Raw genomic sequence first — 27,094 nt, 5'->3', positions numbered from 1 at the left:
TCATAGTATGACAGTCATATATTAATCTCATTACACGCAGGTCATCTTCATAGTATGACAGTCATATATTAATCTCATTACACGCAGGTCATCTTCATAGTATGACAGTCATATATTAATCTCATTACACGCAGGTCATCTTCATAGTATGACAGTCATATATTAATCTCATTACACGCAGGTCATCTTCATAGTATGACAGTCATATATTAATCTCATTACACGCAGGTCATCTTCATAGTATGACAGTCATATATTAATCTCATTACACGCAGGTCATCTTCATAGTATGACAGTCATATATTAATCTCATTACACGCAGGTCATCTTCATAGTATGACTGTCATATATTAATCTCATTACACGCAGGTCATCTTCATAGTATGACAGTCATTTATTAATCTCATTACACGCAGGTCATCTTCATAGTATGACAGTCATATATTAATCTCATTACACGCAGGTCATCTTCATAGTATGACAGTCATATATTAATCTCATTACACGCAGGTCATCTTCATAGTATGACAGTCATTTATTAATCTCATTACACGCAGGTCATCTTCATAGTATGACAGTCATATATTAATCTCATTACACGCAGGTCATCTTCATAGTATGACAGTCATATATTAATCTCATTACACGCAGGTTATCTTCATAGTATGACAGTCATATATTAATCTCATTACACGCAGGTCATCTTCATAGTATGACAGTCATATATTAATCTCATTACACGCAGGTCATCTTCATAGTATGGCAGTCATATATTAATCTCATTACACGCAGGTCATCTTCATAGTATGGCAGTCATATATTAATCTCATTACACGCAGGTCATCTTCATAGTATGACAGTCATATATTAATCTCATTACACGCAGGTCATCTTCATAGTATGGCAGTCATATATTAATCTCATTACACGCAGGTCATCTTCATAGTATGACAGTCATATATTAATCTCATTACACGCAGGTCATCTTCATAGTATGACAGTCATATATTAATCTCATTACACGCAGGTCATCTTCATAGTATGACTGTCATATATTAATCTCATTACACGCAGGTCATCTTCATAGTATGACAGTCATTTATTAATCTCATTGCACGCAGGTCATCTTCATAGTATGACAGTCATATATTAATCTCATTACACGCAGGTCATCTTCATAGTATGGCAGTCATATATTAATCTCATTACACGCAGGTCATCTTCATAGTATGGCAGTCATATATTAATCTCATTACACGCAGGTCATCTTCATAGTATGACAGTCATATATTAATCTCATTACACGCAGGTCATCTTCATAGTATGACTGTCATATATTAATCTCATTACACGCAGGTCATCTTCATAGTATGACAGTCATTTATTAATCTCATTACACGCAGGTCATCTTCATAGTATGACAGTCATTTATTAATCTCATTACATGCAGGTCATCTTCATAGTATGACAGTCATATATTAATCTCATTACACGCAGGTCATCTTCATAGTATGGCAGTCATATATTAATCTCATTACACGCAGGTCATCTTCATAGTATGGCAGTCATATATTAATCTCATTACACGCAGGTCATCTTCATAGTATGACAGTCATATATTAATCTCATTACACGCAGGTCATCTTCATAGTATGACAGTCATATATTAATCTCATTACACGCAGGTCATCTTCATAGTATGGCAGTCATATATTAATCTCATTACACGCAGGTCATCTTCATAGTATGGCAGTCATATATTAATCTCATTACACGCAGGTCATCTTCATAGTATGACAGTCATTTATTAATCTCATTACATGCAGGTCATCTTCATAGTATGACAGTCATATATTAATCTCATTACACGCAGGTCATCTTCATAGTATGGCAGTCATATATTAATCTCATTACACGCAGGTCATCTTCATAGTATGGCAGTCATATATTAATCTCATTACACGCAGGTCATCTTCATAGTATGACAGTCATATATTAATCTCATTACACGCAGGTCATCTTCATAGTATGGCAGTCATATATTAATCTCATTACACGCAGGTCATCTTCATAGTATGACAGTCATATATTAATCTCATTACACGCAGGTCATCTTCATAGTATGGCAGTCATATATTAATCTCATTACACGCAGGTCATCTTCATAGTATGGCAGTCATATATTAATCTCATTACACGCAGGTCATCTTCATAGTATGACAGTCATATATTAATCTCATTACACGCAGGTCATCTTCATAGTATGGCAGTCATATATTAATCTCATTACACGCAGGTCATCTTCATAGTATGACAGTCATATATTAATCTCATTACACGCAGGTCATCTTCATAGTATGACAGTCATATATTAATCTCATTACACGCAGGTCATCTTCATAGTATGACTGTCATATATTAATCTCATTACACGCAGGTCATCTTCATAGTATGACAGTCATTTATTAATCTCATTACACGCAGGTCATCTTCATAGTATGACAGTCATATATTAATCTCATTACACGCAGGTCATCTTCATAGTATGGCAGTCATATATTAATCTCATTACACGCAGGTCATCTTCATAGTATGACAGTCATATATTAATCTCATTACACGCAGGTCATCTTCATAGTATGACTGTCATATATTAATCTCATTACACGCAGGTCATCTTCATAGTATGACTGTCATATATTAATCTCATTACACGCAGGTCATCTTCATAGTATGACAGTCATATATTAATCTCATTACACGCAGGTCATCTTCATAGTATGACTGTCATATATTAATCTCATTACACGCAGGTCATCTTCATAGTATGACAGTCATTTATTAATCTCATTACACGCAGGTCATCTTCATAGTATGACAGTCATATATTAATCTCATTACACGCAGGTCATCTTCATAGTATGGCAGTCATATATTAATCTCATTACACGCAGGTCATCTTCATAGTATGGCAGTCATATATTAATCTCATTACACGCAGGTCATCTTCATAGTATGACAGTCATATATTAATCTCATTACACGCAGGTCATCTTCATAGTATGACTGTCATATATTAATCTCATTACACGCAGGTCATCTTCATAGTATGACTGTCATATATTAATCTCATTACACGCAGGTCATCTTCATAGTATGACAGTCATATATTAATCTCATTACACGCAGGTCATCTTCATAGTATGACTGTCATATATTAATCTCATTACACGCAGGTCATCTTCATGGTATGACTGTCATATATTAATCTCATTACACGCAGGTCATCTTCATAGTATGACTGTCATATATTAATCTCATTACACACAGGTCATCTTCATAGTATGACAGTCATATATTAATCTCATTACACGCAGGTCATCTTCATAGTATGGCAGTCATATATTAATCTCATTACACGCAGGTCATCTTCATAGTATGACAGTCATATATTAATCTCATTACACGCAGGTCATCTTCATAGTATGACAGTCATATATTAATCTCATTACACGCAGGTCATCTTCATAGTATGACTGTCATATATTAATCTCATTACACGCAGGTCATCTTCATAGTATGACTGTCATATATTAATCTCATTACACGCAGGTCATCTTCATAGTATGACAGTCATATATTAATCTCATTACACGCAGGTCATCTTCATAGTATGACTGTCATATATTAATCTCATTACACGCAGGTCATCTTCATAGTATGACAGTCATTTATTAATCTCATTACACGCAGGTCATCTTCATAGTATGACAGTCATATATTAATCTCATTACACGCAGGTCATCTTCATAGTATGGCAGTCATATATTAATCTCATTACACGCAGGTCATCTTCATAGTATGGCAGTCATATATTAATCTCATTACACGCAGGTCATCTTCATAGTATGACAGTCATATATTAATCTCATTACACGCAGGTCATCTTCATAGTATGACTGTCATATATTAATCTCATTACACGCAGGTCATCTTCATAGTATGACAGTCATTTATTAATCTCATTACACGCAGGTCATCTTCATAGTATGACAGTCATATATCATTCTCATTACATGCAGGTCATCTTCATAGTATGACAGTCATATATTAATCTCATTACACGCAGGTCATCTTCATAGTATGACAGTCATATATTAATCTCATTACACGCAGGTCATCTTCATAGTATGACAGTCATATATTAATCTCATTACACGCAGGTCATCTTCATAGTATGACAGTCATATATTAATCTAGTAATACACACGGACGAAAAAACGCTTTGGATAATCACAGATTTCAAGGTAGTTCTACTAAAATAGCCATATCTTTTAAACCAAAGCACTTCAAGTCTTCAAATTACTACTGTTTTGTTCGGAAATGAATATACTTTCAAATGAATTAATAAATATGAATGTACATTATATATTTTAAGAGTTTTAAGCAAATAAAGTGATAAAAATGTGAACGTCATAAAATGGCGTTTTCGGTAAGGTTTTGTAATGACCCCCCCCTGTTTTCTAAAAGTCCGTACCGTGATTGTATGAAGAATTTCGTCATGAAATTTGGGAACCAATTAGAAGAGGTGTTAATCTTAATACTGTCAAGTGTCCGAAATATTTTTGACCATTTCTTTTTTTGTCGTGTTAAAAATAAGACTTTAATATGACGAGTATTGAACATTTTGAAAAAAAAATTATTCGGACACCCAGTAGTAAGTAAATCAATCTTTTTACTATCTTTATCAATTAAAAGTATTATTTTATGTTGAGTAGGACCGCGGTAATTGATAATTTAAAAGGACCTACCCGAAAAAAAAATTGTTTATATTTCTCGAATTTGGTCAAATGAAGTTAGTATTTTAAAGAAGCAGCAGCAGCTCCAGCCTGTAGAATCAGCCATAGCACAGCACAGTGTAAACAACACGCGTTCTTTAATTTTTATTCAAGAACGAATTAAGAAAAATATGAAAATATGAATATAAATGTTCTTATACGTTTAATGAGAGCTATTTTGTTATCAGAATAACATTAGTTTAGAACTATTCGGTTTTCAGAATGTATAATAACAATCCCAACCAATTCGGCATTATGAATCTGTTGCAATTTCTTACATTGCTCGTCAAATTTAAAAACATGGTTAAAAAAACAAAAACTACAATTAGGAAGCTTGCATGCACTTTTATTCTTTAAATTAGTCTTGAACAACGAATTAAAACAATGTTTTACTGCGAACAGCCACAAATGTTTTTTTTTAAAATCAAAATAAGTATCAAAATCTCGTTCATACATAGATTCGAAAAAGTTGTCAAAAAACAAATATATAACAAATAAATGTTATCAAAGGCAAGATAAGTTACTTTTCTACCTAACTGGATATATTTTTTGTGTTTTTATTCAATGTAACATGTTTATTCAGCTCGAAATACATACAGTGTTTACCGATGTATTGGAAAATTAAAAATAGCGCCCGGCCCGACTCTCTTTGACACGGTAAGTTTGAGAAAAGGAGTTAAAAATTAAAAAACAACTATACAAAATACTGTTAAAAACTCACCGAATATATGTCAGCCTATGTCACGGTAACATATTGAGCGAGTTTCTAGCAGTATTTTGTCTACTTTTTTATTTTTAACTCTTTTCCCCAAACTCACCGTTTCAAGAGAGTCGGGCGGCGGGCGCCATTTTAAATTTTCCAAAACATTAGTAAACACTGTTTTCAAGCTGAATAAACATGTTACATTAAATAAAAACACTAAAAAATTATCCAGTTAGGTAGAAAAGTAACTTGCTTTTGATAACATTTATTTGTTATATATTTGTTTTTTTTTGACAACTTTTTCGAATCTATGTGTATAGTAATACAAACCCTCAAAATCTATATCAATATTCTTGAAATTTTAAAAGCAGTTAGAAAACACATCAAACTACAATTAGGAAGCTTTCTATTTTGTTATTTTTTTTTCTACTTATTAAGCGAAAGATATTTTACAACCTGCTCCAGCGTAGTATAAACGGCCTATGGAATTAACACCTTCAATCTCAAAAATAGAAATCAACAAATTTTTGAACGCTCTCTTTGAAAAAAAGCTCTCTTAACTTTACCTCTAATACAAATTATGTGTGGCAAGTCTCCTCCTAAAACACTCTTTAACCCTAACAATAACACTAAGTTCGAGTGGCAAGCGCCCCCCCAACAAAATACCTCTGTAAGCCACATACAAGCATCTAAAACAAACAAACAAAAAATAGACCCTTCCTTAAAGAAAAATACACATAAAAATAAATTGGTTAACTGTCCTAAAATGCTAGAATGGCCAGGAAATGATGAATTATTTTACATTAAATTTTTGTGAAACTAACCGCTCCCCCTCTAATATTGTTTTTGTTAGCTTTGTCTCTGTCAAGTTTTCAGTATGTTCACACATAATTTTCCTTAGCCCTACAATTAATTCAAAGTCCGAATGGCAACCCTCCACATATTCTCATTGCATAGAAACCCTCTTAAAACTACACATAATCATCTTAAAAAAAAAAAAAGCATGCATATTTTCCCATAGAAAAAAAAAGTTAACTGCCCTAAAATGCTAGAATGACCTGTAATAGGAACTTATTTTACATTCAATTCTAAAATAATTTGTTTATCTTTCATTAAAGTATTTCATGGCATTTTATACATAATTTCCTAAAAAGGTAGAATCACATTTTGGAGGGGTGGTCAGAAGGAGTTGAGTGGGGTTAAACAGAAGGTGTTAATCTACAATAATACCAAAGAAATATTGCAATATATTCATTTTTTAAATGGTCTTATGTTTAGATTTAAGTTTTTTGTACATAAAGCACATTACAATTCAACTTTGAGTTCTCCAACTTCTTTTCTGTTTATGGATACATGGCATTTTTAAGGAATTGCTGCATATTTATGCACATTTACTGCAGATTATTTGGAAACCATAAACTTTGGGAGATTTTCAGTTGCATATTCTGATTCCTTGTACAAAAATACACTTATATGGTAAATTTCATTTCTTAGTCTTGTGTTTTAACAAAGATATGACATTTTTACTGAAAAAGTAGTGCAAAAAATGTGACGAAACGCATATGGTCTTAAAGAGGGAAAAATATCCAAACGTGTGAGGTACAAAAATAGCCATAACTTCCTTAATTTTAATCAGATTTCAAAAATTTAAAAAGATTCTTTCTTAGCTCATCAAGCTCTTTCTATGCATACCAATATTGAAATATTCAATGCTATTTCAATTTTTTCATGTGTATTGCTAATTAATCTCATTACACGCAGGTCATCTTCATAGTATGACAGTCATATATTAATCTCATTACACGCAGGTCATCTTCATAGTATGACAGTCATATATTAATCTCATTACACGCAGGTCATCTTCATAGTATGACAGTCATATATTAATCTCATTACACGCAGGTCATCTTCATAGTATGACAGTCATATATTAATCTCATTACACGCAGGTCATCTTCATAGTATGACAGTCATATATTAATCTCATTACACGCAGGTCATCTTCATAGTATGACTGTCATATATTAATCTCATTACACGCAGGTCATCTTCATAGTATGACAGTCATTTATTAATCTCATTACACGCAGGTCATCTTCATAGTATGACAGTCATATATTAATCTCATTACACGCAGGTCATCTTCATAGTATGACAGTCATATATTAATCTCATTACACGCAGGTCATCTTCATAGTATGACAGTCATTTATTAATCTCATTACACGCAGGTCATCTTCATAGTATGACAGTCATATATTAATCTCATTACACGCAGGTCATCTTCATAGTATGACAGTCATATATTAATCTCATTACACGCAGGTTATCTTCATAGTATGACAGTCATATATTAATCTCATTACACGCAGGTCATCTTCATAGTATGACAGTCATATATTAATCTCATTACACACAGGTCATCTTCATAGTATGGCAGTCATATATTAATCTCATTACACGCAGGTCATCTTCATAGTATGGCAGTCATATATTAATCTCATTACACGCAGGTCATCTTCATAGTATGACAGTCATATATTAATCTCATTACACGCAGGTCATCTTCATAGTATGGCAGTCATATATTAATCTCATTACACGCAGGTCATCTTCATAGTATGACAGTCATATATTAATCTCATTACACGCAGGTCATCTTCATAGTATGACAGTCATATATTAATCTCATTACACGCAGGTCATCTTCATAGTATGACAGTCATATATTAATCTCATTACACGCAGGTCATCTTCATAGTATGACAGTCATTTATTAATCTCATTACATGCAGGTCATCTTCATAGTATGACAGTCATATATTAATCTCATTACACGCAGGTCATCTTCATAGTATGACAGTCATATATTAATCTCATTACACGCAGGTCATCTTCATAGTATGGCAGTCATTTATTAATCTCATTACATGCAGGTCATCTTCATAGTATGACAGTCATATATTAATCTCATTACACGCAGGTCATCTTCATAGTATGACAGTCATATATTAATCTCATTACACGCAGGTCATCTTCATAGTATGACAGTCATATATTAATCTCATTACACGCAGGTCATCTTCATAGTATGACAGTCATATATTAATCTCATTACACGCAGGTCATCTTCATAGTATGACAGTCATTTATTAATCTCATTACATGCAGGTCATCTTCATAGTATGACAGTCATATATTAATCTCATTACACGCAGGTCATCTTCATAGTATGACAGTCATATATTAATCTCATTACACGCAGGTCATCTTCATAGTATGACAGTCATTTATTAATCTCATTACATGCAGGTCATCTTCATAGTATGACAGTCATATATTAATCTCATTACACGCAGGTCATCTTCATAGTATGACAGTCATATATTAATCTCATTACACGCAGGTCATCTTCATAGTATGACTGTCATATATTAATCTCATTACACGCAGGTCATCTTCATAGTATGACAGTCATTTATTAATCTCATTACACGCAGGTCATCTTCATAGTATGACAGTCATATATTAATCTCATTACACGCAGGTCATCTTCATAGTATGGCAGTCATATATTAATCTCATTACACGCAGGTCATCTTCATAGTATGGCAGTCATATATTAATCTCATTACACGCAGGTCATCTTCATAGTATGACAGTCATATATTAATCTCATTACACGCAGGTCATCTTCATAGTATGACTGTCATATATTAATCTCATTACACGCAGGTCATCTTCATAGTATGACAGTCATTTATTAATCTCATTACACGCAGGTCATCTTCATAGTATGACAGTCATATATCATTCTCATTACATGCAGGTCATCTTCATAGTATGACAGTCATATATTAATCTCATTACACGCAGGTCATCTTCATAGTATGACAGTCATATATTAATCTCATTACACGCAGGTCATCTTCATAGTATGACAGTCATATATTAATCTCATTACACGCAGGTCATCTTCATAGTATGACAGTCATATATTAATCTCATTACACGCAGGTCATCTTCATAGTATGACAGTCATATATTAATCTCATTACACGCAGGTCATCTTCATAGTATGACTGTCATATATTAATCTCATTACACGCAGGTCATCTTCATAGTATGACAGTCATTTATTAATCTCATTACACGCAGGTCATCTTCATAGTATGACAGTCATATATTAATCTCATTACACGCAGGTCATCTTCATAGTATGACTGTCATATATTAATCTCATTACACGCAGTTCAAGGGACATAATCTTGTTTATATATGTGTTGTGCATGGGACAGGTACGTAAGATCCGCAAAGTATGTAGATAAAAATAAATTATATGTATGTGAAATACGAATGTAAAAATCATAGAATATAAACACATTCTGAAATCATCGTCACTTTTTGTTTTTGTTTTAAATTAGGTCTCCCATGGATACTTGTGTTGATCGATTGGATACGTCTGGAGTTGCTCCCGGTTCCCTTCTTTCTGGCGTTGATGAAAATGAACAAGAACTTATAGAAACACTTGTCATCAATAAACAAAAGGTAAAAAGATCCCCCCCCTTTTTTATATAGAGCATACTTTGGTGCTAGTTAATAGTACCATCGCAAGAAAAAACAAAAATAAAGAAAAATCTGCATGATGTCGACACCCATGACAGAAAGAAAACGTTGTACACCAAAAATCATGTAAATTGATAAGTAGTTTTATATTTATAAAGGAAATGATTTTTATGCGGTTAATGGGAATTCGTAGGCATTACAATGATGTACAAGGCTGATTTTAAACTCTATTTATGAAAAAGTTTAACAAGTGATGAATTGGAGTTTTTCCAATGCCTCCTCCCCATATTAAGAATGACTTTCTAAGATGTAATAGTTGCTTCTGTTGTCTACACATTATTTCATGGTTGTTACTCCATTGCAATGCTTAAATACTGCCCTGTGCTGCAGCTGAACAGACCAAACCTATACATTCACATAGGACGCTCTGCATAATCACGTTTGCTAGAGATGTACTGACAATTGTCTTTCGCATTGTGTTCTACTGTCCTGAACGTACTGCTTCAAAATAAAAATGTATCCCTGTCATATTTTCGCTGTTTTGTATTGTCTAACATAATATTCCTAAGTTTTATGCATCCTCTAATTTGCTTAGTAGCCTCCGTCTATTGCTAATGGTTTTATGGCCATCTATAAATATAAAAGCGAAAATGTATGTACCTATTTACTATGCCTCCCCACGGGACAGAGTTAGACACCAGGGTCGTTTTTTAACGTGGAGAAAAGGTACAAAAATAAAAATTGTCTCAGTCGTGAAGGACTAATGCTCCACGGAAAGAGAACAAGAAATGGAAGTGCAGCATCTGAAGAACAGATACTACACTTTGATCTTGTCCCGAATGTCTGTATGTATGTATGTGTGTTGACTTTTTCTGTATGTCTACAAAAGGCTTTTTTTTTAAAACTTTTTATATCACATGTAAATCGTAATATCTCACAGTTGTCAACGGAGCTCGCCTGTCTATTTAATTTGCTCGACTTTGGGAAGATAAATATTCAACAGTTTTCGCTCACCGCATGTGGATTAAGCCTTTTCCTATAATTAATTCTGGCGGCATTTTCCGGTTTTCCCCTACCCCCGCGTTCCGCAGTAAATGAAATGCTACTCTGCAGTCAACAGTTGACCTCATTAAGTCATTAAAACGTGCACCTGCCAAATCTAAGTAATTAAATAAATTCAAATACATTTCCGTTGGTATGTCACGGTGGTGCAATGGTTAACGTCGCACGTTTTTTTTTTCACACTTTAATTTACAATTTTGCCTCAAGGGTTCCGATTCGATCCTCATACTTACCTACCAAAACATTTTTTTTTATTTTAACCCCATCCCCTTGGAGTTTTCATTTACCCAAAACCACACATACCTCCAAACACCCGGGCAACGCTTTTTTCCCCTCCTTTTTTTCCCTTTTATTAAGCTAGTGGCTTAATAAAGGGGGAAAAAAAAATTTGCAAATGTTTGAATTATTTATAATTATCTCCCTTGGCTTTCAAAACTACTTCATCCCAATCTATATATTAATACCGTAATATCAGCGCTATGAGAATTCCAGACGATTATGTAAGGGAGATAACTAGTATGAACTAAGTAAAAATAGCATTATAGTATATAGACGCTAATTTAATGTTCGTCGTATGGTATCACCTTCTATCCTCCTTTGTAATAAATAGGACGTCTCAATCACAGAAGACGCAATGTAAAGAAAGAATAAAAATAAAAACATGAGGTTGCTTTTGGGGCCGTACGTGAAATTAAAATATACTTTCTTGGTCTTCTAGCTAGGACGGAGTAGTGATGACAGATTTCCTGGCAAAGGCTACCACAATTACACGAGCCTATTATGCTTCACTTTTGAGGGAATTAAGGGAAGCTATCAAAATCAAGAGGCAGGGCAAGATCAGCAAAGGTACCCTCCCCCTGCAGGACAACACTTTGGTCCACAACTCGCATGTCGCCAGATCAGAAGCACGGATGTGTGGTTATGAAATCCTTTCCCATCCTCCCTACTCTCCTGACCTTGCACCCTCTGACTTTCACCTCTTCCCAGCCATGAAGTTGTTTTTGAAAGGAAAGTGTTTCCCAGATGATGCAGCCTTGATTTCTGAAGTCACGTTGTGGTTGGAGGACCAACCTGGGGTGTTCTACAAAAACGGTCTCCAGAGCTGCATCAAACGATGGGAGAAATGCATAACTCTGGGTGGTTCCTATGTAGAGAAAGACTAATAACTGTGCCAAGTTTCATTGCTCTACTGCTATGGAAAGTGGGTCAGAGGCATTACTTATTGCACGCCCCTCGTATGTATTTGTGATGGAAAGAAAAAGCAAAACGAAGTCCGAGTCTTAGTCACAGTAAAATAAAAAATTCCTCACTTTAGGAGTCAGTTTGATCGTTTAAAATTCTGAGGTCAGAGTCAAATAAATCTTTGGCTTTGACAATAAAAAAAGGTTCTTGTCCAGAATTGCCCCAATATTAAAAAACAAAAATACAAAAAAATATTTATAATGTACATACCCATGACGGAACAAAAATATCATATTCCAAAAATATGTAAATTGATCAAGTAATTTTATTTTTATAAAGAAAATAATTTTTAAACAATTTTAAGCAATTTATGGGAAATCATAGGCATTACAAGGTAAAGCTTGCAAATTTGAATTATTGTGGAGTTATCTGTTCTTGTTTCTTCAAGCTGACGATGAGAGATAATCTCTTTTTGCTTACTCATAAAATAATTTGATTTTCTTATTAAAAAATAAAACTACTTGATCAATTTATATGATTTTTAGAATATGACATTTTCATTATGTCATGGGTATGTACATCATACAGATTTTAAAAAAAAATTTGTTTTTAAATATAGCAAATTCTGATGAGAAAAGAAGTAGAAAACATTGTTATCTATACTAATGCTAATGAAACTCAAAATATGCTTGTGGGACACATCAGCATCTTACAAACGTTTTATCAACCAAAAAGAAATAGCTATATTTGACAATTTTACTTACTTAGGAAGCTCCATAAGCAAGGAAGGGAGTATGAGTCTCAGTATAGAAGAGGTAAGGCCTCAACAGCATTTAATCAGCTTTACAAGATCTGAAGAAACAAAAATTTACTCTCAGATCTAAATTAAGATTTTATAACCGCAACGACTTGTCTACTGCTATGTGGAAGCGGAACTTTGCATCTCCAAATCATTCAATAAAAGAAATTAGATGCATTTAATTTCATGTTCATGAGAAAGATTCTAGAAATCAAATGAATTGATCGAATTATCGACCAAGAAATCAGAAACTACACTAACCAATAGGTAGTATCATTAATAATCTGCAAACGATGTCTAGGCTAGCTCGGACATATCCTAAGATTGGCTTCAGAGAGAATTGCTAGCCAAATGCTCCAATGAACTTCTGATGGAAAAAATAGAAAAGGAAAAAAATAAAAATGAACTGGGAGAAACTAAATCGAGATTTGATTGCAACAGAAAGAAACTGGAGGAACGTTGTGGATCCGACTTAAGGTTGAAAGTTATGAATATTTTGACTGCCGCATGCATCGTAGGAATGTCTAAGTCATTTTGTGTTAATATAGTGAATACAACTTGTTTATATATAGTAGACTAGCGGGGGTACCTGGCGTTGCCCAGGTGTGGAGAGGTGGTGTAGTAAGGAGTCAGTACAACTAAAAAAAAAAAAATAGACGCAGCCTGGGTGGAGAGAGGTGTTGAAAAAAAAAAAGAAAAAAAATTTAAGCGAACGGTAAAATAATTCAGTTTTTGTTTTCAAAGGAAAAAAATCCCATTATGTAATAAGAAAAACAAAAAAAGTGGTAGGAATAGGCAGGCAGGCTCGAACCTGTAACGTGAAGAAGGAAAAGGTGAAAAAAAGAAAACCACTTAACGCCTACGACGACCATGACATACGACTTCGCTGCTGTTCAAATTAAGGCTAGTCATTGCAAGCACAAATGACTTTGCAAAAATGTCAGTGTAAAAGTAACTCCTCCTTGTACAAAACTGTCCAGTTGAGGGTGAAGAAATGTTTTTAGCCAATTTTTTGATATTTGTTGTCCAAGACATTTAGCTTAAAAAATGATACTGATCTCTTGAGGATCTGTCGTGTGTGTGGGAACTTTTTGTGAGACATACAAACACAAATATACACACACACACACATTTTGCCTTTTATATATTAGAAGATGAACCAAAATGCTCAGTTGTAGTATAAGAGCCCAATATGTGCTTTATTTGCATACTACGCAATTAAGATTTCATCGTATCATATTTGGTTTTCATAAATTGATTCTAAAATCCGTGTACCATAATATGGCAGAATCTTATTGTTTTTATTTTTTCAAAATGGCATAAAAATAAACGACAATATGATGATAAAATATGACAATTAAAAACGTTTCATCACGTTAAAAATAACAATAAAACACTCAACGGCAGAAAGCTATTCACCAAGTCCAGCTGCTGACTCTTAACCGCATTATCAATGTTTTGAGAGAGAAAGGGTGGGTTGAGGTATATGCAAGAGAAGAAAGTCTCACTGTGACGTTACGAGCAAGAAAACGAATGTCCCCTGATTTGATTCGCTTTCAAGTGAGCTGAATAAAGAATCTTTGTGAGTTGATGTAAAAATGGTTGCTAATGAGTGATACACATCCGCATCTGAATGTAAATGCGGGTTTATCGTATAAAAAAAAAATGAACAATGTAAGGCTCTGAACATTGCCGAATTTTTATAAATGGCCGTCAGAGAAAAATTATATAAAGATGAAATAGAACCAACATATATGTTATCGAAAATATCACAAATGCACCAGATGATCAGCAGGAGTCAACAAAGAAAAATGGTAAACAGCAGGGGAGGGGAGGGTGTCTTTAGGTTGCCAACTCTCTTTTGAACCCTGTCCAGGAGCGAGAGACTAGTAGCAGATGTACCAGCCCAAATATGACAACAATACTCCATACATGGGCGAATGGTGGCCTTATAGAGGTACAGGATACTTTCAGGCGTAAGTAACTTTTTGTCACGTTAGAGAGAGCCCACCTTCCTTGCAGCAGCTGCGGCAATGCCCTCGATGAAACTGTTCCCACTTGTGTTCCCTGTGAACATTAAGCCGAGAAGTTTGAACGAAGTACTTTCAGGTAATGTATCATTAGTCATAGCTATTGGTGGTTGAGAAGATTTCTTGTAATTATTAAAGGAAAGAAGTTTAGTCTTGGCAGCATTGAATGTGACCATCCATTTTTGTCCCCATTCCTCTACAGACTGGAGGTTTTCCTCTCGGGTTTCCGTCATGGCCTTAGATATGTATTCATTTGTTTTCCCTTTGTGCCTGTCATAGAGCGTGGTGTTATCAGCAAATATACACATCTCAAAAACAATTTTATCAGTGAGGTTATTTATGAATACCAGGAATAATAAACGCCCAAGGATCGACTCGTGAGGTACACCCGGATTTGGATTTTTTGTTTTCTTCATCATTCTTCCATGATGCTGATTCCTTTTTTGGTGCTACATCTGGCATGATGTTTGATGGAGAACTGTGATGTTGCTTTGGGATGAAACAATAAATGAATTATAGACTGTAAAAATTGACATCTGGATTTACTTTCGGCAATTTCATAATTTTTGTTTCCTTTATTTTGTCCTTTAGTTCTCACATTCTATGAGGAGTAAAAATTGCAAAGGGAGCATGCTTTTGTTCTGTAGGCATGAGTAAAAGTCTTACATAATTTGCAATTGTATTTTGAGTGTCACCGACACTGAGAATTGAACGAAAAACACTCAAGATGAGAACAATAATCAAAATAATTTAAATAATACGAATTATCATTCTTGATCTAAAAAATTTACAAACAAAAAAAAATATTTAATTTCTTTTTCATGGAAAAACCATTATCAACCACATTCATTTTTTTTATTCAGGATGCATTGTCAGAAGTCAATCATCGACTTCTTGAAGCAGCAGTACAAGAAAAGCTTCCCGTCAAAGTGTCTAAAAATCGTAATATTCACGAGAATTTAAAAGCAACACTTAATTTATTCAAGTAAGTAAAATTTATATACTATCTTGTATATCTTGTATATCATGTATATTTTTCTTGTATTTATAATTAATCTTCATTTGTTTAATTTTTAATATAAATGTACATGCATATATATATATATATTTATTAATTTGTTTTTCAGTGTAATTAATAATTTCTAAGTTTTAAGTTATTTTGAATTTTAATTTATTAGAAATGTTTTGTTAAAGTTACTCTAAAGTTCTGTTATTTTTATTTTGCTTTGTATTAATTTTTAATTTTAAAATTTTATATTTGTATAATTATTCATCTATTGTTTCCGCACACAGAGGTCGCTATAAAGTGATGCAGCCGCATTTGAGCAGCATCCAAATTGCGTTGGCGCTGGTGCAATTAGCCAAACATCCATCCAACAGTCAGTTTACACATTTTCAAGCAATGGAGAAAGTCTTATTACAAACAACGGCAGAGAAAAGTGTCTCCCCGCTCAACGAAATTTCTGAAATCCTTTGCATGTGTCAAAGTCAACAACATAAAACTCCTCGGGAAAGGTAAGACGGAAAAACAAATTCTGATTTTATTTTAACATTTTAACACCCTCATGAAAATATTTTTTTTTTTTTTTTTTTTTACACGGTGGTCACCACTTATCAAGGCCCGGAAGCCACTCAGCTTGCTATAAATATATAAGTTAAGATTTTGTTATTGGCATTTTTTAGCGGTATTAACAACTTCGAAACACTGTTGTTTTATTTTATTTTCCGCTACGAGGGGATATAAGTAATTCCCCTGACCCACTTTCAGTTGTCTGATCTAGCTGAAATTTTGCATGTGCAATGATTTATATCTCTACGGGTTATGTGGCAAATTACAGCTCTGAACTAATTGTGGTTTCTGTTTTACAGGTGTTTGAACTGAGTCAGGTGTGAAATGGAGCCTGTTGAATGTCGAGCAGTGATCTGGTTTTTTGTATTTGAAAGGACGCAAATCACAGAAGACTTTTGATGAAATGAAAGAAACTTATGGTGATAATGCCCCATCATATGACCTTGTGAAACGTTGGTATCGTGAATTCAAACATGGCCGGAAGTCTGTGGAAATAGCTCCCAGACCTGGTCCCCCCCACCTTCTGCCATTGATGAGGCATCTGTCTGTCAAGTTGAGGCTGCCATTTTGGAAAATCGGCGCATTACTATTCGACAAATAGCCCAAGAAGTCAAGATTAGTACAGGGTCTGTGGAAACTATCATTCATGACCATTTGCATATGCATATGCCAGATGGATTCCCAGGTTGCTCACACCATTCCAGAAGCGAGAACGCGTTGAATGCTCAAGGATGAATTTGGAGATGTGTCAAGAAGATGAGTTTTTCAAATGACTGATTACACAAGATGAAACCTGGGTCCATCACTATGATCCAGAGACCAAAGCCCAGTTAATGCAGTGGAAGCACTTGAACTCACCACCTCCAAAGAAGGTAAGAGTGCAGCCCTCCGCTGGCAAGGTCATGCTCACAGTCTTCTGGGACCAGGATGGAGTAGTGATGATAGATTTCCTGGCAAAGGGTACCACAATTACAGAAGCCTATTATGCTTCACTTTTGAGGAAATTAAGGGAAGCTATCAAAATCAAGAGGCAGGGCAAGATCAGCAAAGGTACCCTCCTCCTGCAGGACAACGCTTCGGTCCACAACCCGCATGTCGCCAGATCAGAAGCACGGGCGTGTGGTTATGAAATCCTCCTCCATCCTCCCTACTCTACTGACCTTTAACCCTCTTCCCAGCCATGAAGTTGTTTTTGAAAGGAAAGCATTTCCCCAGTGATGCAGCCTTGATTTCTGAAGTCAGGTCGTGGTTGGAGGACCAACCTGGGGTATTCTACAAAAACGGTCTCCAGAGCTGCATCAAACGATGGGAGCATAACTGTGGGTGGTTCCTATGTAGAGAAAGACTAATAACTGTGCCAAGTTTCGTTGCTCTCCTGCTATGGGAAGTGGGTCAGGGACATTACTTATTGCATGCCACTCCTACCTTAGCGTTTTTTTTTTTTGTTTTTAAGAGCTATAAGCTCTTATTGTTATTCCTGTATATATGAATAGATTGCCCTTATTTTTTTATGGGACATATTTATTTATTTATATTCTTAAATATAATTTTACATGCATAAAAGTAGACACGCATGTTTCGATCCTGACCTGTGCTGACGAAGGCTAAAAGCGAGAAACACGCGTATCCATAGGTATACTTTTATGCACGTTAAATAATATTTAATAATAATATACAGGGTGTTCCAAAAGTCTTGGGAACATTCCAAGTCCGCATAACTGCTTAATTGTGAATGTTAGTAAGATGAAAGCGGTGCCATTAAGTTTTTTGTAAGGCTATACCAAAATATACCAGATATGTTTTTTAGTTTTAGAGATATTCAATGTCAAAATGTGCCCAAGACTTTTGGAACACCCTGTATATATATATATATATATATATTTATATATATAATAAAGTAAAGTTATTTTTTTTCCTCCCTTAATCACCATAGGACTATAAACAGAGACACTACATAAATTTTGATTATGATCACACTTCCTGCCAATAATTAATGCATGTTTCCATAAATTAATTGTAACTTTAGTTTAGTTTCAGAATTTCCTACAGTTATTCTGTCCAACCTGACTTACTCAAAATAGTCATATTTAGTAGAAGTTACTTTTACTCACTAAAAAAGATTTACTCCCACTCTTCAATCATACACTAGAAATTCTCCTTCTTTGGATACACTTTTTAAACTTAGTTCGTCATTGTTTCATTTTTTTATTATATGATATTATCTATCATCAAAAATGAGTTCTCTCAGTAAATATGGACCATGCGATCTTTAACGGTGATTTTTTAAAAAAATGTTCTAAACAGGATGGCCACGTGGCTCATGTGAAATCGTCGTTAAAGATCACACAGTTTACTTTTCCAGTGACACCATACCATGAGAAAGGAAAAAGTAAAAGAAAAAACGCAAACTGTTTCTATGCCTGATGAAAACAGTTGATTTTAAATAAATGTTTATTTTTAAAAAATCTGCGTTATATTGGCTTCTTAAAATTACAAATTTCAATTCAAATTTACACAATGTTTACATTGAAGGGAAAAATCTATTAAATAAATCTCACACATCTGTGTGTTTGTGTGTGTTCGTATGCCCGCTAAAAACTTGTCTTATTCGCGTCAGACATGCACAAGTGCAGCATTGTTAGAAAGAGTGATCTCTCGGACAAAAATATAAAAAAAACTTTGCTTTCAACACGGATTGCAAATCGCACATGCGCGAATCTTTAGTTACATTCTTTTGTTTTAAATAGCTAAATTTGCGATGATATAACATAGGTGGTTTCGTAGGCCCATCAATAAAAGCATTTGCTTATTAACATCAGAAAAAAATGACAGGTGTGAACTCGTGTTATGTAGTTCATGCCTGTCATTTTTTTTTCTTTTTTTTTTTTTGGCTTAAAAAGTTTTACTTTTGGTTTCATTTCTAGCTGATAGCACCTAAGTCTTTTTTTGTTTTTCTGTTTTTGCAACAGCGCCAACATTCTCATGCCCCCGTTGTAACAATTTTTTTACGATCGTGCAATAAATTTCTCTTTTGTCGATTATATTTATTATTACTTTTTTAAAGTTTTATTTTTTTTTAAGTTTTTCTTATTTAAAGTTTTATTTTTTTTAAGTTTAAAAAAAATAAAACTTTAAAAAAAAGTTTTATTTTTTAAAAGTTTTATTTTTTTAAAAGTTTTATTTTTTAAAAGTTTTATTTTTTAAAGTTTTATTTTTTAAAAGTTTTATTTTTTAAAAGTTTTATTTTTTAAAAGTTTTATTTTTTAAAAGTTTTATTTTTTAAAAGTTTTATTTTTTTATTTTTTAAAGTTTTATTTTTTAAAGTTTTATTTTTTAAAGTTTTATTTTTTTTAAGTTTTATTTTTTAAAAGTTTTATTTTTTAAAAGTTTTATTTTTTAAAAGTTTTATTTTTAAAGTTTTATTTTTTTTTAAGTTTTAGTTTTTTTTAAGTTTTAGTTTTTTAAGTTTTAGTTTTTTTTTAAGTTTTAGTTTTTTTTAAGTTTTAGTTTTTTTTAAGTTTTAGTTTTTTTTTAAGGTTTGTTTTTTAGTTTTAGTTTTTTAAGGTTTTTTTTTTTTAAGGTCAAATTTAAAAGAAATTCTTTTGCAAAATTATTTTTAAAAGTTTATTTTTTTTAAAGATCAAATTTAAAAAATTCTTTGGAAAAATTATTTTAAAAGGTTTTTTTTTTTAAGATGAAAATAAATACTTTTGAAAAATTTATTTAATTCTGTTTCACATTTTATAATTTTCTTTTGCAAATTTGGAACTATTTTTGTTTTTATACCATGAAAATATTTTTGTTTTTATATCATGAAAAAATCTTTTAAAATAAAATCGTTTTTCACAAAATAATTTTGTTGTTGATCAGGTTGTACAGTTTAGATGACGTCTGGTGTCTCCTCCTTTTCTGTTATTCGCTTGCGGGAAAAGATCGCTTTTTGTGGGCAAAAGAAGAACGAGGATTACAGGTATGCAATTTTAAATTTCACCCCCCCCCCCATTTTTTCTTAATGAAAATCGCTCCAGACAAAGCATGAAGTCACTTGATATAAAGATATGAGATGCCTATTGCAAAAAAATATTAAAAAACCAAACTTTAAAAAAAAAAAACTTAAAAAAAATAAGGCTATAGGTAGGAGGAAAATGATCAGCAGAGGGAGGTCTACAAGGCTGCAATTTGTGGAAAAAAACTACTAGAATCTGAATGTGTCTTATAATGAAGTATCAGAATAGTGGGTGAAGACTACTAGACTTTACAACTAAAGCCAAATTAGATGATGTAAAAATCACTCCTTCTCATGTTCACGATATCATAAAAAACTTAGACACCTCAAAGGCGTGTGGGCCTGATCTCATCTCTGCTATACTAATTAAGAAATGTTCAGCTGAGCTAGCCGCCATACTTTCCAAGCTCTATAATAAATGCCTTGCTGAATCTTGCTTCCCTAATAGCTGTAAGATGGCCTCTGTGGTACCAGTGTACAAGAATTCAGGTGAAAGAACAGACCCTTTCAATTATCGCCATATTAGTTTCCTCCGACTCTTCGTTAAAATCTTTGAGACCTTAATTAATCTGGCAAACAGTATGGATTCAGGCAATGTCGTTCTACTGCAGATATTTTAACAGTCATCTCTGAATGCATTTATCGTGTACTGTAGCCCTTGATATATTCAAGGCCTTTGGCAAAGTCTTGCATAAAGGGCTGCTAATGAAAATTAAGTCATACGGTATAACTGGACGTATACTAAATATAATTAGATCCTTCTTAGACAATAGAAGCATACAGGTTGTCATTGACGGACGTACATCCAAGCAGCATAACATTGATATGGGAGTGCCTCAGGGGTTGATCCTTGGACCATTATTATTCCTGGTATTCATAAACGACCTCCCTGATAATACTGTGTCTGAGATGGATGTATTTGCTGATGATACAATGCTCTAGTGCAATGATGAGGAAAGAACAGATGTACATAAATCTAAGACAATGGCAGAATCATTAGAAAATTACCTCCAGACTATAGTGGAATGGAGACGTAAATGGACGGTAACATTTAATGCTAGTAAAACTAAGCTGCTCTCCTTTAACAATTACAAGACACCTCTCCAACTGTCTATATCCATGACAAATAGCACCCTACCTGAGAATTCTATTTTCAAACTCCTCGGCCTTACATATGCAGGTAATATGAACTGGAAAAAATACATAAAGGACATTGCAAAGGCTGCTGCAAAGAAGGTGGGTTCCCTCTATCGAGCTAAAAGACTACTCACACCTGAGAATATCCTGTACCTTTACAAGGCCACCATTCACCCATGCATGGAGTATTGTTGCCACATATGGGCTGGTGAATCTACCACTAGCCTCTCCCTCTTAGATAAAGTCCAAAAAAGAGTTGTCAATCTAATCGCTCCCGCTTTATCAACGAAGCTCTAGCCCCTGTCTCATCACTGGAATGTTGCATCACTGTGCCTGTTTTACAAATATTTTAATAGTGTGTTCTGATGAACTCCTTTCACTTGTACCCCCTCGACGTACATATCCCCAACAAACCCGCTTAGCAATAAGATCTCACCCCTTCACTGTTGTTGTCCCTAAATGCCAGAAAGCTTTCTATTCTAATAGTTTCTTCCCTCGAACAGCTAGACTTTGGAATTCCCTTCCTGCTGCCTGCTTTCCTGGATGTACCGATATGCAGAAGTTTAAATGTAACATAAACAAATATCCTGTTAATCTTTCCTAGACATGGCCCCAAATAGCATCCCCTTACGTCTAAGTGGCGGTATGCTTTCTCAGGGGTGAATATGAGTAAAAAAAAAAATAAATAAATAAAACAAGCTGGAACAAAGGAAGCTGGAAATAAGACAATTCTGATGAATACTTGCAATATTAGTATTTATAAAAAAGACTGAGACTAGCAACATCACATCTAAAAAAAAAAAAGTATGGGACCAATCAAATTACAGATATGTTTCTGCACCTTATCAAGAACCCTTAAAAAAATAATGGCAGCAATACCCCATGCATGGTTTAATAGTAGATTTGTAGAGATAGAGAATAGCACCGAGTGCGATAAAAGTGTTCAGAGTGATTGAGAGAACCGATTTTACAGTGCACCTTTTTTTTTTAAAAAACAACGCAAACTTTAGAATGTCCAAGCCAAGCTTCAATTTGAATGGATTTTTTAAATTAAAAAAAAATTTTTTTTTATTACATTTTCACCCCAAACAAGGCACACTGCCACTTTGGTGTAGGAGGCTACTATCAGGGGCAGCAACTGCTGGGGCACTATGTTGGGATTTGGGCAGCAAGATTTTGGTTCACGTTATACTTGAACTTCTGCATGTCAGTACAGTTAGGGAAGCAGGGACCAGGAATGGAATTCCAGAGTCTAGCGGTTCTGGGGAAGAAACTACTGGATTATAAAGATCTTTTACATCTAGGGATCTCTACTGTGTGGGGGTGGGATTTAGCTGCCTGTCGGGTTTGTCGAGGGTGTCTACGTCGTAGGGACACAAGTGTCTCCAGTTCGTCAGAGCATTCACCATTAAAATACTTGTAGAACAGGCAGAGGGATGCAACGTTTCGTCGATGGAACAGAGGCTGAAGCTTTGATGCCAGTTCAGGGCCTATCAGCTTGGCGACTCTCTTTTGAACCTTGTCTAGGAGTGAGAGACTAGCAGCAGATGCACCAGCCCAAATGTGACAACAATACTCCATACATGGGCGAATGGTGGCCTTATAGAGGTACAGGATACTTTCAGATGTCAGTAGTTTTCTAGCACGGTAGAGAGAGCCTACCTTTTTCGCAGCGGCCCTGGCAATGTTTTCAATATAATTGTTCCAACTCATGTTTCCTGTGAACGTTAGGCCAAGCAGTTTGAAAGATGTACTCTAAGACAGGGAGTCACTGATGATTGCTATTGGTGGCAGAGAAGGTTTCTCGTAATTATTGAAGGAAACCAGTTTAGTCTTGGCAGCATTTATGTCCCCATTCCACTACAGATCGAATTGTCATACCTCTCCCTAAGTAAAATAACAACTTATGTTCAATGAATTGTTGGCAATAAATATTGCTTTCGTGTTAAATAATTAAAAAAAATTGTTGATAGGATGTAAAACAACTTGAGCTAATCTTTGGCATCCTACAGTTGTTGAAGTTGAATATCACAAGATGCGTCTAATTGCCTACTATGGTATGGTCTCATCTCAGGTGCAGCTGAAGTGCATGTTTTTCCATGAAATCTTATTTTAAATGCACCACTGACTTCCAAACTGACCTATCTCTGGCCAGGTCTTTATTTATCCCTCTTTCAAATCCATCCTTATCACTTTTTTCCATATTTTCTTTAGCCTTCCCCATGAACTGGACCTGCTACCTTAACTGTTCTACATCCTCTGATACAAGAATTATCTCCTGTTCTTTCAGCATGGTCATATCATCAAAGTCTATTTGCCACACATCTGCTTATACTGTCCATCTGCTGCTACTAGATCAGTCTTCTGAAAATCCCAGTTTTGGGATCTAAAATGTACAAAGCAATGATGTTTTTTTTTTCTTTTGCAAAACTCAGTTCATAGTCTAAGAAATCAAAAATGAAAACATTTTTTAAGAATCATGCATAAATATTTTAAGATATAAAGAACTTGAAGCATAAAAACATTTTCCAAAATTACTGGATCGGCATTAAATAAATAATAAAAAGGATTGAAATGCCATAAAATAAAACAACCAAACACTTCCGCTGAGATTTTCAGATTTAAGTTTACAAATCCCTCCTCATCTGATGCAAACCAGAATCCAAAACTTTTGTGCATTTGTAACTTTATTGGTAACTTCTAAAACTGACATCATCATCATCATCATCATCATCATCACCACCACTGCGACAAACCTGTCCACATTCATTACAAGTTAAATTAGTTTATGATCTTAGAGATTCTAATTGAATCCTGCTAATCTTGTTCTTAACCATAAATCTATTGCATTAAATTCTGCAAGTTAAGCTGACCTTCTGAAATGCAACTTCTGTTTTGAATTTGTTGTAAAATTTTGTAAATGTCATCGCTTCTAATTTTCAAAATTTGTTCTTTTTTTTTATTAGCTTCAAAGTAAATCGACTATAAAAGATGAAAGTTCTGTGAATTTCTTGTTGTGTTATCCGCAAACAGACCTCCCCTTTCTTACTGTGTACTCCCCCCCCCCGTCGCGGCCGCCTACGTTGTTGTTAACGCTCCATGAATGTCGGCAGTTTGCGTGCAGACACATTGCAGTAAAAATATGCAAAGTTTCCTGTGGTTTTTTGCTGTTATTCTCAGTTATCTCCCTTTGTGCTTGATAATTTCAAACGACCTTCACACTGTTTAGTTGCAAACGACCTTGGCATTCCTAGAGCAACAGAGACATCAGTTAGTTTGCATGCTGATGTCACGTTCACTGTGGAAGAGGAAAAGAAACTGAATCTATTGTTTGCCATCGAGACAGACAACCGTTTTTTCTTTTCTTTTTTTTTTTCTTATTTGTTTTATTCTAACTGAAATAGCTATGATGTCTACAATTCACCTTATTAAAATTTAGAAAAAAATATCATTGTTATTCATTTGGGTTAGGAAGTGTCTGTATTGACTAATATTTATAGATTTTTATAGTACATTTTAATGTAGTATCTGTTCTGGTGCAACATGTCATCTTTTATGTCTTCTGTCAGCGAAGGAATAATCTTTCTAGACTAAGTCAATTTAAAGTTTTTTTCCAAATCCAAAACGTCTCTTTTGGACTAACTGAATTTTCTCAACATCAAAAACTGACCTTTTGCTTAACTCTGCCCTCGTGGGGAGACAAATGAATAAAAACTTAATAGATTTTGGATATATAACTATATATTATTCTAAAGCTGAGCTGATTAACATTTGTTTCCCTAAGGTTTTTTTTTTTTACACAGTGATCATCACTTATCAAGGCCCGGAAGCCACTCAGGGATAAGGGTTATTGCAAGTACATTACGTTAGTGTGGAGATTTGATAAGTGTTTACTTAAGGGGGCGGTTCATTAGGAATTTGTTAACGTTGGACTTGGAGACATCCAAGTTGTAGTCCGGTGGGAAGCAGGCAGACGGAACAGAGTTCCACAGGCGTGCAGTTCTAAGAAAGAAGCTTTTGATTTAGGCACAGATATAAAGTGGGGGAAATTTTTGACAGTGGTTTCAGCTAGACGGGTGTTTTTCGTGAAAGATTGGCGAGGAGGGACCAGAGATTGGAGTTCAGACGAGCACCTGCCATGGAAATGATAAAACAAGGATAGGCTCGCAACGTCTCTTCTGTGGGAGAGAGGTTGCAGGGTAGAGAAAAGGGCATCCCCCACTAAGCCACGAAGTCTATTTTGTACTCTGTCAAGGCAGGATAGGCTGTTTTTAGCAGCTCCTGCCCAGATATGGCAACAGTATTCCATCCTTGGACGTACTTGGCTTTTATATAGATAGATATAGGTTTTTTTCCTAAGATATATATGTTTTACAGAAAATCAAAACAACATTGGTTTCAAATCCAAACAAAAGAGAATCTCTTTACTGGAATCCAGTAAAGGAGAGTAATTTTGTTTGGATTTGAAACCGATGTGATTCCAATCTTTTGTAATACATATATAGATAAATATTATTATCATACCTCTGATGTTGAGGGTGTAATTCTTGTTGTTGGTTAGGTTTCCATCTTTTTATTTATTTATTTAGATTTTGACTTTTTGCAACATGTAAAGATTGTGTCTGAAGAGTTTGCTACATTCAAAAATACAGTGATAACATATTTTTACTGTTTGTTCAAGATTGCTAACGAAACAAATCTGTAACATATACTCTTGTGAGAAAATAAAAGAATGCGTTTGTTTTTTTTAATTTGTTTTTTTTATTACATTTTCACCCCAAACAAGGCATATTGCCACTTTGTTGTAGGGGGCTACTATCAGGGACATGGGCATCAGAGGTACTGTGTAGGAAGTTGGGCAGCAAGATGTTGGTTCAGGTTACACTTGAACTTCTGCATGTCAGTACGGTTGGGGAAGCAGGGACTCGGCAGGGAATTCCAAAGTCTAACTGTCCTGGGGAAGAAACTAGAGTAGAAGGCTCTCTTACATCTAGGGATCTTTACTGTGAAGGGGTGGGGTTGTACTGCTTGTCGGGTTTGTCGGGGGTATTTATGTCGAGGGGGGCACAAGTGCTTGCAGTTCGTCAGAGCATTCACCGTTAAAGTACTTGTAGAAAAGGTAGAGAAATGCAACATTTCGTCAATGGGACAGGGGCTGAAGTTGTTGCCAAAAATTGTGAATTGGACTTATATGTATATAT

The 27,094-nt window shown here is 34.4% G+C and overlaps 1 protein-coding gene across 2 annotated transcripts in view; it reads left to right on the top strand.

Annotated features, from left to right (window-relative positions):
• LOC145252442 (sec1 family domain-containing protein 2-like) overlaps positions 1-27,094 on the top strand; it is a 90,555-nt gene that overhangs the window by 38,885 nt on the left and 24,576 nt on the right. For both annotated transcript variants that reach the window (XM_080111845.1, XM_080111844.1), the window contains 4 exons: positions 9,966-10,089; positions 16,044-16,165; positions 16,474-16,695; positions 20,621-20,720. In XM_080111845.1, coding sequence (XP_079967971.1) covers positions 9,966-10,089; positions 16,044-16,165; positions 16,474-16,695; positions 20,621-20,720 — 568 coding nt within the window. The remainder of the gene's footprint in view (positions 1-9,965; positions 10,090-16,043; positions 16,166-16,473; positions 16,696-20,620; positions 20,721-27,094) is intronic.

Source organism: Euprymna scolopes, chromosome 29 (genome assembly GCF_053919585.1).
Source record: "Euprymna scolopes isolate OS-2025 chromosome 29, ASM5391958v1, whole genome shotgun sequence".
NCBI classification, from domain to species: domain Eukaryota; kingdom Metazoa; phylum Mollusca; class Cephalopoda; order Sepiida; family Sepiolidae; genus Euprymna; species Euprymna scolopes.
Note: the sequence above shows the minus strand (reverse complement) of the source record. Positions and strands in the feature narration are given on the sequence as shown.